Source organism: Hippichthys cyanospilos, chromosome 11 (genome assembly GCF_059441005.1).
Source record: "Hippichthys cyanospilos isolate Australia breed blue-spotted pipefish chromosome 11, RoL_Hcya_1.0, whole genome shotgun sequence".
Classification (NCBI taxonomy): domain Eukaryota; kingdom Metazoa; phylum Chordata; class Actinopteri; order Syngnathiformes; family Syngnathidae; genus Hippichthys; species Hippichthys cyanospilos.
In genome coordinates this window covers 19,302,259-19,316,623 of record NC_142379.1, presented here as the reverse complement: position 1 = coordinate 19,316,623, position 14,365 = coordinate 19,302,259, and the positions used below count along the sequence as shown (strand labels likewise).

The 14,365-nt window shown below is 38.5% G+C and overlaps 1 protein-coding gene across 3 annotated transcripts in view; it reads right to left on the bottom strand.

Annotated features, from left to right (window-relative positions):
• Nucleotides 1–520: 520 nt before the first annotated feature.
• veph1 (ventricular zone expressed PH domain-containing 1) overlaps nt 521–14,365 on the bottom strand; it is an 81,844-nt gene continuing 67,999 nt past the window's right edge. For all 3 annotated transcript variants that reach the window (XM_088427556.1, XM_088427555.1, XM_088427554.1), the window contains exons 13-16: nt 13,211–13,328; nt 4,841–4,977; nt 1,007–1,060; nt 521–914 (exon numbers count right to left, since the gene is read on the bottom strand). In XM_088427556.1, the coding sequence (XP_088283682.1) occupies nt 732–914; nt 1,007–1,060; nt 4,841–4,977; nt 13,211–13,328 (492 nt within the window). In that variant the 3' untranslated portion in view covers nt 521–731. The remainder of the gene's footprint in view (nt 915–1,006; nt 1,061–4,840; nt 4,978–13,210; nt 13,329–14,365) is intronic.

Here is a 14,365-nt window from a genome sequence, read left to right as displayed (position 1 = left end):
CTGCGTTCTTGTTAGTTTGATTTGGTCCACTTGTCTGGCGATACTTTGTCCTGTTTTGCTCTGCCTCATTTCTTTGTTAAAGCTTAACATACATGTATTTATATGATTGTGTGTGTGTGTGTGTTAGTAATGGTTGCGTCCATCAATCCCTATTTGATTTATAATAATAATGCACATTTTAGCACACGTAATATTCTACCTCATTGCTAAATTGCCTGACCCATGGATCCGCTTAAAAGCAATTTGATTTGATCGTTGGGCACCAGTTTACCCATTCCTGCTCTATGCGCACGCACACGCACACACACACACACGCACACACACACACACACACACACACACACATACACACACACACACACACACACACACACACACGGGTGAATGTGAGCCTTCATAAAGTGCATTGAGAACTATACTATATAAGTTCAATATAGTTACTATTTTCTCGTATTCATTATTGCAGGGATCAGTGACACTACCACGACTGCTCATTTGATTTGCTTCCACCCAGTCAGAATCTTCTTTGCAGTTTTAATGATTCTAGTTGCTCTCCACAGGTGTCCTTACATCAAAATGTGTATTATTCTACTTTGTACAAGCAAATCCTCTATTCTGGTCTAATACAGATATGTCTAGAAAATAATACTGCATATTCAATTGACAAGAGTGAAATGAAAGCATCATTGGGCCTGAACAAAACCGGACGTCCGCTGGGAAGAGGAGGGTGGTCACAGGTACGTTGTGGCTTCTCTGTTTTCTCGCTCTCTGGCTTGAGCCACGGCCACGTTGATGCACTGCAGCCACTCCTCGGCGTGCTTCTCGTCCTGGGCCTTCAGCACATATGTCTTATTGTCTGTGAAGATCTCGAAAGCTCGTGGGAGGCCTCGATCCCGCCGCTTCTTGGCCACCACCTGACAAAGGAATAAGTCAACCACAAGGGAAATGGGATTTAGGGTCACACTCATGAAACAAAAGAGGGGCGGCGGGTACTAATGACACTTACTTTGACGCTTTGCACTTTGTTCAGCTCGATGGGAATGTCATCTTGCTCATCCTTCTGGAAGGAGTGGGAGCAGAAATATGTCTGGGCATCACTAGCAATGGCACCGTCGACATTTCTCGGTCACACTGATTCATCGCTGAACTGCTTCCAGTACTTTTAACCACACACAAATGATTTCACAGACTGAATGTTGAAATTTGTTGTGCCTCTGGGGCTGTAAACACCATGTTACAAATGCTTGTAAAAGTGTACCTAATAGTCAGAGGGTGGATTACACTTTGAATTTCCTTGAGAAGGCCGAAGATTTGTGGTGATAAGCACATTACAGGACAATGTGCCTGTTGACTTGTGCTGCTATTACCACACTGGTGGTGGTGTTGCTGTTTACAACAGGGTAATACCCATTCTTTATAGACTTGGTGGAACTTACAGCGGAGTGACTCATCAGCAGCTACTCAGGCTGTGCTTTTCAAAGCACGTGTAGAAGTTTAAAAAAAGAAAAATAACATTTTAAAACATGATAACTGAACTTGAGCAAAGAATTTCCAAAAACCTACCATGTAAAGGTAAGTTAAAGGTACGCAGATAAAGGTTTACACAGTGTTGCTTATTTTTTTTGCGGTTAATGAGGACGGCAAAACCCCAGCGATCAGTGAGTGCCGGCAAGTAGGATTTGCTCGCTGGTGTACACTGTACACATAATGAATAATGTGTATGAACTGAGTTTAATAAGACTTTGCCTATCTTTCTTCCCCATGCCCAGTCAGTGATCTCCTAACCGTAGAACGAGCATGCGTCTCTTTTTGGGCACACATTTTTTTTTTCTTTTCTTACAACACACAACGTACAATGCGCTAGAGCAGGGGTGGCCAAGTTCGGTCCTCAAGAGCCACAATCCAGCCTGTTTTCATTGTGTCTCTTCAACTGACACACCTGATTCAAATGATTAGCTCATCAGCATGCTTTGCACAATCCTGATAACGACGCTGATTTGACTCAGGTGTGTTGGTTGAAGAGATACATTGAAAACAGTCTGGATTGTGGCTCTTGAGGACCGAACTTGGCCACCCCTGCGCTAGAGTGTGTTGAGCGGCTGCTAACTTTCCTCGAGTCTCTGCAGCCCCGGGCCTCAGCCCTCCACTACCATACTGAACTACTATTGCCATTCACCGCAATGGAAGGTTTTTGGAAGGGCTAGGCCACTGGTGTCAAACTCAAGGCCCGGGGGCCAGATCCGGCCCGCCACATCATTTCATGCGGCCCGCGAAACGCCCATTCCAATTCAAGTTTCCAGTCAAAATATCACATTTGTAAGTCAATTTGAAATTGTTTGGGGGGGAAAGTAAGCGTTTTTTGCCCTCACCCTCTTTCTGATTTCAAAACTAGTTGGAAGTGTGACAAATACACCCAAAATGTATTTTATCACAGTCATCCCGGCCATCTGACAGAAACTGTAACTGCAACGTGGCCCTTGCAAAGAACGAGTTTGACACCCATGGGCTAGGCTGTTCCTTCCTGTTCACATCCACTGACTGTAATCTGAAACACACAGAAATCCTGTCTTCAGAGCTGTAGTTACCCTTGGGGTAGCGGCCATCATGCTTCAACCAAACTAGAGCATGGATGAGAACAGAACAAACTAGAGAACAGGATGACGAGGAGGCAGCTTTCATTCGCAAGGCAGCGGTCGTTTTATTTTAACAAATTTGATTTTAAACGCTTTTTACAAGTCCCATCCCCAACCGAATTGGTCAAATTCTGACCAATCTTTTTGTCAGTTGAACCAATATCATCATAACAAACTAGATTGGCAGTTCTTTTAACCAATTCGTTTTTAGAGTGTACAGTGGACCCCAGTGTTACAGTGTCCCTGACTTACGTTATTTTCATGTTGCAACTTGGAATAATGAGTTTTTTAACCCCTCTTTAAGGTATTTTCCCAATTTTACAACAAAAACAACTGTCATGACTCTAGGGGCTTGGCTGTATTTGTGTTGTTTCATCTCCATCTGCAGGCGTTTAGGTAATTACACTTATTTTCAGTTGCTGCCCTGCAACGTGTCACTACAATTCTGGTCTGCTATTGGTCAGCGTCTCCTCACGGAGATGGTGGTCTGCTATTGGTCGGCCTCACTCGTTTCAAAATGGCGGAATAGTAAAGCTTTGTTCTATCGCGAGTGGTTACAAAACCGTATTTATAGTGCATTTTACTGCTTAATTCAAACTTGAAAGGGTTAGCCATTGGTCCCAAGATTGCTAGTGATGTTAAAGACAGAAGTAAGAAGATGATTTATATGGAAACGATGCTGAAAATAACCCTTATTGGGGATTATGGGCATAACAAGCGCCATTCAAAGGAAAAGACATCTTTTCTGTATTTTTTATTTATGATGTTTTCTGATCGTACACGTGTATATTATATATATATATATATATATATATATATATATATATATATATATATATATATATATATATATATATATATATATATATATATATATATACGTAGCACTTACTGTACTATTTTGGTACCAATTTTTAATATGTATGTACAAATTTAATTTTTTTTCCTGGGGTTTTAAACGCGTTAGCTATTTAACATAGGTTTGGATTGCCCGTCATACGCTGAATTTGCCTTACGAGCCCAACCGCGGAACGTATTAATCTCGTAACACGGGGGCCAACTGTACTTCTTTTCTACACAAGCATTGTATCAAAAGAAACAACAAATGCACTGTATTGTTGCAATTTGTTTGAGTTGTTGTAAAACACAAACTACTGCTCTATCATGCATGCCCGCATCATACAAAGATGTGTTTCTAATACATTATTTACATTATTTCAGTTTGTTAAGGAAAGCTGCAGTGATACAACAGTTCTCTCTACAGAATTGCCGCATGGCAATTCTACATCACCATCACAGTAAACGAACATATTAAATGATTACCCCTTTGACAAAGTCAATCAAAGCTGAGTAATAAATGGAAATTTTTTGTTTCCACATCTTGCAGGTATACCAACCATTTGAGATGATAAGTTTATATTTCGAAAAAACTCTGGACAGTCCTTTTGATCATGAAAAACAAATGTTATAATGACCATCCATTATCAAACTGGATAGCATGATTCTTGCTGTAACACTGAGAAAGCAAGCCTGACCAAAAAAAAACAAAAACAAAAAAAACATAGAAAGAAACAAAAAAGCTCTTCTGAGAAGCGTAACCATTGAGACCCTTTCGAGCCACTGAGAATTCTACTGTGAATAGATGGCGATGGTAGTAAAGCAACATAAAATAAGATTTTACAGAATTTCATAACTTTTGTGGAAATAGGTTTCTCAACACAACAGCAAGCGAGAGCTAAAGTGGGAGCAGGAGGACAAAAGATTCCCCCCGCACACACATTTGTGGCTGCTGAATTACTACGGTACTATTGCTGTTTTTGGAATAAAAACAAGAAAGCTTCACTTTGATATTTTTACAGAATTACTCCTGGCCAGTGCAAGGCACAGAGAGAGAATCTTCCACTATTTGGAAGTGATATATAATGATCCCTCGTTTTTCACGGTTAATGAAGACCATCCCCCCCCCCCCCCCCCCCCCCCGCAAGTGACTCACATATTTGAATCATGGCACCTTGGCTTCGGGAGTTCCCCTAGGGGCAAGTCCCAAGGCCAAAATGTGTTATTGCTGACTTCAGCAGCTTCACCACGTTGACAAACGTACTGATCACAAGATCAAATTTCCACTCTTGCATATGGTTTGGCCCTGAATCATTTGGATTAAGAACACTGAACAGCGTGTGTACACGTCATTATCATAATGAGCATACCGATTTGCCTCTCCGGAACAGCAGCTGGTTTCCTGCTAAGGTGAAGTAGCGAGTCTTCCAGCGCTTGATGAACCTCCAGCGGACCTGCTTTTCCTTCAGTTTTCCTTCGATAAGAGGCTGGCCCTCCTGGTTCACACCTGCAGAGACACCAAACACGACAAGAACGTATGAGATCTTTGTTCATAAGATTCACACTTCAAAAAAACGTTTTGAGAAAAAAAAATGTAAAAAGCAGTCAGAGCACAGCATAATGAGACATCAGCTTCTTTTGCATTGTCAAAGAACATGAAAAAAGAAGCATTACATAGATCGAACGCTAAATTAATTATGTACTTACATTCAAAGCTGAAATTAAGACTCCAGCATCATCATGTCCATTATTACTTATGAAAGAAGAATACAAAATACCATATTTTCTGGACTATAAGCCACAACAGCAAAAATTGAGCGCAAAAACATTTTTTTTTGGCATGCATAAATCACACTGGACTTTATGTCGCAGATCATAAAATTTCAATGGCAGAAAGATGGCAGGTTTTTTTTGTATTTTTATTTAGTTAAACTTTAATTGTATTGCCTACAGCATCATCCTATTTTCAACAAACTGAATATGCCTGACTTTAAAGCATTAAAATATTTATAGAAAATGGATGGATGGATGGATGGTTATATTCAACATAACACTTGCAGAATCCTGCAGAGTTAAATAGCAGTTTAAACTCAAAATCAATATTTCCATATCATCTTCTTCTGTGTCCCTGTTTCATTGATTGATTATTTTAGTGATACATTGCACATACTCTCATTCATACATACAATGACAAGTACATCGATACAATCATAAATGTTGAATAATTTATATAAAATTTACATGTCACAAACATTTATACAAAATCTTATTCAATCTCCATTTAGACATACTTTTAATGTTTTGAATAATGTATTTTCAAAACTCTTTTTGAGCACAGCCATTGATTCACATCTTTTCAGTTCTGTTTCATAGTTGTTCCACAAATTTGAACAGATACACACATTTGCTTGAATGGTGAATTGCCTCCTGGTTGCTAAAAAAAAAAACATCTGCAGATAAGCCGCATGAACTATAAGCCGCAGGCCTCAAATCATGAGAAAACAGTTGCAGCTTAAAGTCGGAAAAATACGGTATGTGATTTTTTTATTATTGTTTCTTAAATCAACAATGGTAATCCACTCATTCATTTTCGTTGTTATTGATATTGATCTCATCTTTTTTTTAAGTTTAATTGCTTCTTTTTTGTTTATCTGTTATTTATGTATGCTCTATAAATAAAATTGAGTTGGACCAGGCGTCAGGCAATTGCAAAACATATAAAAGCCAAGCAACCATTCACAATGATGATTTAATGTCTCCAATTAACCTAATGAGCATGTTTTTTGGCATGTGGGTAGAAGCCAGTGTAGGCAGAGGAGATCCACACCCAAGCAGGGAGTACATGCAAAGGGCAAACAGGAAAGCCAAACTGCAAACGGCAAAGCTTTGAGGTAGATATTTTTAACACTTGAACAACAGGTTGCTCAAGGTTAAACGTGATATGCATTAATTAAGCAAACACAGATTCAATGCACATTGTCACGCTTTTTATCAAAGAAAGGTAATGGGAATGTATTGTTTTAAAGTTGGTTTCAACTGGCACCCCTAACTGATGGTCAGTCAACTGCAGGGCACATACAAAAAACACTTATTCATATTCACATTCACACATTAGAGCAGTTTGGGCCAAAACTCAAATCTCAGAAACGAACACTTATGTTGATTTGCCAATTGCAATGGTTGAGTGAGAAGGTACTATTCCAAATATGCTTCAGTAGTGCTGAACTAATGTATAGATTTCTGCAAACTGTAGCATAGTTGGTTTTGCCAATAATTCCTCAAAGGTAGGTTCGGATCTCAAATTCTAGTTTTAAAACTTACTGCACTTTATTTACCAACACTTTGTACGAACACATTTTAAGAGTACTGATCATGATAAATAACAAGATATACTGTATTAGCACACAGTGGAGTGGGGTGACTCGTGCAAGTACCCAAGGAGCTGCTACCAAAAAGGCTGCAGTCTCACCCAGGACTTGAACCCAAGATCTCTCACAAGAGTCCAATCCTAGAGAAACAAGCTTAGTAAAGGGATGTGAAAATGTTCCGAAGTTCTATTCTTCAACATTGATAGGCAACTGATTACATTGGGAAATTGAGAAAATTGTACAGTAATCCCTCTTTCTTTGCGGTTAATGATGACCAGACCCCTTCGCAATAAGTGAAAAACCACGGTAGCGTCACCCATTATATGAGACGATCAGAAGATTCAGTCCATAATATGAGACAAGATTTTTTTGCAAAATGTGACGTAAAATAATTTTCCAGTTTTCAAAATGTTTTCCTTTTGTTAAGCAGACTGCTCTTTTTCAGCCGCATTTAAGATATTTCCTCTTACTTGAACAGTTTAAGAAAATGCATACAGCTTGTGTTGGCTGCATTTAGTACGAAATGTGTTTGTCATATCTGCCAACACTTTGCCATTATTTTCATCAAACGAAAACTCAAAATATTGCCTCACAGGTCGGAACACACATAATGAGTCAGTCTTGATTCAGCAGGAACGGCAATTGTGTCCAGTTATCAGCTTCAAAGTTTGCAGTTATTTATGTCAATTAAAAAGCCTTTGAAAAGTAATCTGACTGCTCTCGTCAGCCAATAATTAGGCAGCTAATTTGTGCTAGATGCTGTGCTTAACACTGGCAACGAGTGCCCTCAATATAACGTCAGTCCTTTTTAGCACCCGCAAACGGCCCTGATTCAGAACAATGTTGTATTGTTTATACAGTGGGCCTCTTTGTTACAAGAATAATCTGTTCTGCGCTTGGGCTCGTAAGGCAAATTCGCCGTATGGCGAGCAATCCAAAACAAATGTTAAATAGCTAATGTGTTTAGAACCCCAGGTAAAAACATCAAAATTGTCCATACATATTAAAAATCAGTCTCAAAATAGTACAGTACGTGCTACATATATATATATATATATATATATATATATATATATATATATATATATATATATATATATATATATATATATATATATATAATTTACATGTATACAAACACAAAACATCATAAAAAAATATATAGAAAGGATATTTACCTTTATTTACCTTTGAGTACCGCTTGTTATGCCCCTATTCCCTAGTAAAGGGAGCCTTGGCTAGGCTAGCGTCGTATTTCTTGATTATCTCCAGCTTCGTTTCCTATAAATCATCTTCTTACTTCTGTCTTTAACATCACTAGCAATCTTGGGACCAATGGCTAACCCTTTCAAGTTTGAAATAAGCAGTAAAATGCACTATAAATACGGTTTTGTAACCACTCACGATAAAACAAAGCTTTACCACTCCGCCATTTTGAAACGATTGAGGCCGACCAATAGCAGACCTAAATCTCTGTGAGGAGACGCCAACCAATAGCAGAGCAGCATTGTAGTGACGCGTTGCATGGTGGCATTGACGGCAACAGAAAATAAGTGCAATTACTTAAAAACGCCTGCAGATAGAGACAAAACAACAGAAATACAGCCAACCCCATAGGGTCATGACAGTTGTTTTGGTTGCAAAAATACTGAGGGGATCAAAAAAGTCAGTATCCACATTGCGACATGAAAAAAACGTAAGCCAGGGGCGCTGTAACCCTGGGGTCCACTGTACTGGGAGGGTAAAAGCAAATAATCCAGTGTACATAGACATTTCTGACAAGTGACTACACATACTTCTTGCATTCATTTGGTGAAACAAGTTAATCTTTTGATGCTCAATGACAGCAATTCACAGGCTGCAATTTTATGCACCGAATCATATTTATCGAAAAAAATGGGATCAAAAGGCAAAAAGAGGAGTGAATGTAACCAGTGTAACTACCGCCCTCACAACCCTGCTCATTACCTCTCACTTCAAAGACATTCCAGTTGTTAAACTTGACATTTTATCATTGAGCATTATGACGTTTTAGAAATCAGTGGCTCCAATTCGACCCCTTTGCTGTGAAAGTAATTTGTTTATGGGTTATATGGGTTATATATATATATATATATATATATATAGTGATCCCTCGTTACTTTGCGAGGTAAATGATTAAAACACAGTTTACACTTTAAATTCCAATTTATTACAAAAGGCAAGAAGATCCAAAAGCTTGCTTTCATCTCTCTTGTGTCTCTCCTGTAACCTCCCGTGTGCGCTAAGCTCAGCACACACACACTCGAACGTGCTAGTAAGCACATTGATTGACAGCTTGGTCTCTGGGAGCCGATCACGTGACGTAGGCGTGCCGAGATCAAATGCACACACTCGTTGTGTGCCTACATAGACAGCAACGGAGAAATGCACAACTTTGGAAATCGGACTTTTACCTAGATTTCTTTTGTAAAATTGAAAATTCATTGAAATTTAAAGTGGATTGTTTTGATATAAGCTGATGCTCACGAGAGTTCAAAAGATGGAAAGTGGTAGCTACTGTTTAGGTAGTGTATAAGGTTTAATTATTTAAAATTTAAGTAAATATGTATACAGTACTGCAGTAATATTTGTCTTAAATAATATGCAAAGAATGAATGCGTTTCAAATTTACAAAATAAAAAAAATCTGTGTGTGTGGTGTTGGGGGAGGGGTTTGGGGGGCTATATCGCAGTTCATATTTATCGCGGGGGGGTTCAGGTCCCAATTAACTGCGAAAAACTAGGGATCACTGTATATATATATATATATATATATATATATATATATATATATATATATATATATATATATATATATATATATATATATATATATGAATAAAGCCCGAAATTGTTGAATCAGTACATCAGTTATTTTGAAAGATACTTATTGAATTTACTTTTATCGAATCGATATCTTATTAGGAAATGGTCATTTACAGTACTGCAAATTTTATTTTAATTTATGTCTCAGAAAATCTGCGAAGCATGGTTTGATGCTTTCAAAAAAGTTCTCTATTATTGGCACCTTTTTCTGTGTCACTACTCTAGAGTCATGGCACTGCAGTCAACACAACAACTGATAAAATGCTTTACAGCAATTTTTAGTGCGGGTATCTCAACTGAATGCTGAAGACTGAACACAACCACAGACTTTACCTCTTGTTCTGGCTGACCATAACATAAAAACCAATTCAGACTTTTGCCATAGGCATAAATAAACCATCTACTGTACTAATGATCCTGACAACAATGCTGTGAACTGAACCCAATTCTGAGCTGTGCATAAAGGAATAGGATAAGACTACCTCTTTCAACTGTTATAGGCAGAAAGTCCAAATAACCTCTTCTTTTTTTAGCAGCCTTAATCAAAACAAAAGCGTAAAAGCCCTGATAACTGAAAGATAGATTCGCATTCCTACAGCTGATTTAGTCAAATAGCAGTCCTTAATGATGGGGATTTCAAATAACCTGTGGAAGATTTTGTACCTGTACAACTCGGAATGCTACAGTAAAATATTGAACCGTTCGGCCAGCTCAGAACGGAACAATATGCCCTTGTGTGTGTGTGTGTGTTTTTTTAGATTTGTAATTAATTTTGCATTGATGCTCTGCCGGCCACTGTGTGTAAGTGTGCGTGTGTGCGTGTGTGTGAGTTTCTACCAAGATAGATGAAAAGCCCTTCTCCCGCTGTTGTAAGTATCAATGGAATAGAAAAAGTGAGTAATAACTGTTGACAAAAACATTATTGCTTGGAAACGTTGCTTGAAACATGTCACATACTCATAAGGAAACACGATCAATAAAATTCCTTTTTAGTGATCCTCCATCTGGATTTCTGTTGAACGAAAGTAAGCCCTGTCACTAGCATCAATATTAATGCGCCACTATCATGTAGAAAATTGGACACTGTTCACTTGGATAACTGATAATGTTTCCATTAACTTGTGAATTGAGGCCAATGTTTTTGGAATGAAAAAAGGTCCTGTAAATACATTGCAAAAATTTGACAATATTTCTCTATGTTTTTATGTTATAAGTAAGTGTGCCTGGTTTGCTGTCAGCTTCACTGAGCAAATTTACAACAATTTACATTAAACGTCATCATGAAAATGCAGCATGGAATCCTTCTGACGGGTACAAGTATATGATTGATAGCAAATAATGATGCAGTGTTTATGTGTAATTGTAATGTAATGCTGTTTCAATATTGTCTTAGTTAGCTGAATAATTTGGAATTGACTGGTGACCAGCGAGAATAGCTCCAGGTCACCAATGACTCCACCTGCGACGGGCAATATAGACCACGGATAAGATATGACTACTGAAATAATCACTATTATGAATAGATGTCATACAAGTTTTGGGGAGACAAATCAGAAGTGCCTGTTTGTAGTGGAATAATGATATGAGAGAATCAGTCTGAAATCTATCTGACTGAAATGAAAATGCCCAGCCTGAGGTTGGGAACAAATTTCATGGAGGGGGCAACAATAGTGCTATTAGACTTCTTATGACAAATGTTGCCCCAAGTGCTTACTGACAAGAGTTGAAATTTCAACTGAGTAGAAAAGAGCACAATGTTGTCTGCACATTATTATAACTCAATCATTTCCAGCCTGCTTGCGCAGCCCCCCGCCAAGATCACTTGGAGTACTTCCACGGGAAAAAAGACAAACTTTGAGCATGTTTGACATAAATGCAATCCGTTTATTAGCAACATTTATGTCTTTGACATTGCTAGCATGTGTACCATCTGCTCTCACTTTTCATATAAAGACTTTTAGTTAAACAGAGTCAGATGAGGACATTGGGGAACTGTAGCCATTTGTGCGTGCATTCACGCACATACACAATGGCAAGAAAACTACAATAATAATAAGAATAATAAATACATCAGTTATAAGACCCACAATGTAAATACTGTATGAAAAAATGTTAAATGTTAAATGAATGTACCGTATAATTGAATCTCTGCTAATCCCTGCTGCTAAAAAAAATCCTTGCGTAAACACCGTACTATACAATCTGTTACACTGTGATGTGTTCACAATGCCTGTCGTCAGCGAGGCTTAATTGCATCCCCCCTGCCATGTTACAGTACTTCCTGCCTGCCGCTGCTGGCTTCTTATAATTTAAACCAAAATTCAAATTTTGAAAAATAGCACAGACAGTAAGCTGCTTGAAAGCTACTCATTAATAGCACTTAATTTTCTGCTTCCACCTTTCACTACCTCCTCCCAGGAGCTTCCTTTCTCATCATACGTACATAAGAACAAAATACTGTAAGCTGCCCTCTTACATAGCTAATAATGCCTTTCATGTCCAACTGGAGACAGTTACAATGGAAACCTCTGAACAGAATCCAATCCAGTATACAGTACTTATCAACCTCATATTCTTTAGAAGCCGGGGAGCGGGGGGTAGCTAGAAATCAGTAGAATTTAAAAAAAAAAATGCTTTGAGAAGTTAAACTAAAAATATTTCTAATGTGGATTTTGCATTTTGTGTGGTGTAACACAAGACAATTATTTTATGTAGTATTTATCATTTTGAGTAACAGCCCAAAAGTCAGGCAAGCTGATTGTTGCAGCATAGATGCGTGCATCAAACTACAGCATATTTGCTCATGTCAGGGTCATCAATTCTGAACGGTAAATGATGAGACAAGGGCAAGTCATATCACTAATACTCTACAGTGTAAAAAACTGTGCTGTTTGTAAGCTAAAAGCAATGTTCTCACAACCCTTTTAAGAATTTCATCCCCTTCCTCTTTTCAGGGTCAGAGTGATTGTCTCTTCCTTGCGGGTCACCACAGCATACAATCTATGGTCCAGGTTAGGGTCTTAAGTACTATAATACAAATTTTACACATGTTACAAATGCAAATGTGAAGTGTACTATAAACTGATAAAAGTATCTTTGCCATTTGCAGTGAAGTAAAGAATCCAATGTATACATATGTAGCATATACACACACCCACAAACACACACACGCATCCGTGCACACACGCAAACACACAAAGACAGATCGTAAGGCAATTCAGGGATAAGGACTTGCATAAACATGACATCATCAGGGCTGTGCTCTTTGAAAGCAGGTCACTGGTCCAAAGTCAACTAATCAGAGCTGATTTCCTGACAACAAGGACCATTCACAATGAACATGGCAAACATGAGAATACGTTACTTTCTCTCAAGGGATTGAGGGTCACCACCACCAGGATCATTGGAATAGTTTCAATGGCAAATTCCAAAGAAACTGAGTGCGACTGAGATGGTGAGGCGAGAGCTCTGCAGAAAATTTGCTTTTGTGTGTGTCTTTGTGCACTTGTATGTGTGTTTGTACTACCTGTGGCCTTCTCAGGGTTGTTACACATGAAGCATAACCAGCCTCCCTCTTCTTCACTGTAGCCAAACAGGTCAAAGAAGCGAACCTCCTCCAGCTGCATCTGGAGACTGTCCAAGTCCTGAGGAAGCACAGAAGCACATCCAGCAAATTACATTTGAACTAAACCAACTAGTTTATTTCCAAGATGCTACTCGTTTAAAAGAGGTACAATGAGGCAGCTGGTGTGAAGCCTTAGGAATAAAAGTTTGAGTTTAGCTTGAGGAAATGATGCATTTTGAATGTTATTTAACAATGCACCCATGGGCTTGACACCATTAGAAATCAGCTCAAACCTGAATATTATATCGTAAAAACCCGTATATTAAATGTTGTGCTTCACTATACACACAAACACTCTTAACTGTGTACCTTCTCAAGGTACATTTACAGACAATTGGGAAAAAAAAAGTTTAAGCAGTAACACTGAGGTCATACTCAACGAGTAAACATAATGATAACAAGGGACACTGAAAGGTCACGACAGCAACCATCAGAACCAATGCACTTCTTTGCACAGTATAATGAGAAATCACAATCAAACACACACACATTTTTGTTTAAACAGTGCATTGTTATCGGTGTGAGTGTGCGTGTATGTGCGAGTGCAGGCATGTGTGTGTGCCAGGTTAACACACAGCTGAATGGCCTTGACTCACCAGATAAAGTCCTCTCGAGTAATGACAATTTTAGATATGGAGGAACTACTTGCGGTAAGATTACAGGATGTGGCTAAAAATATTGCTGGGCTGCTAGATATCCTCACTTCAACCCATTTGGCATTTCAAGACCACCCCTGCTTCTTGCTGCACACCACCTCTCTATTCTAGTCTTCTAGTTTTTGATTATGATGATGACTAGGTGAAAATAAAGAAATAAATAAAGTCATTCAATTCAATTTAATTTAGACTGTACTTTTGGAACAACACACTACTTGAGACACCTCCCTTTTAATATCGAGATCCCGCAAATGAGATGCAGGATATACCGTGAATTCATCAGTCAAACGCAAGGTATATGGAGATATGCATGCTTTTAGAATGTGACGGGGATTGGAATACATGAAAAAAATACACACATAAGCACGGGGAGAAGACGCAATCTTAATGCGGTGAGATG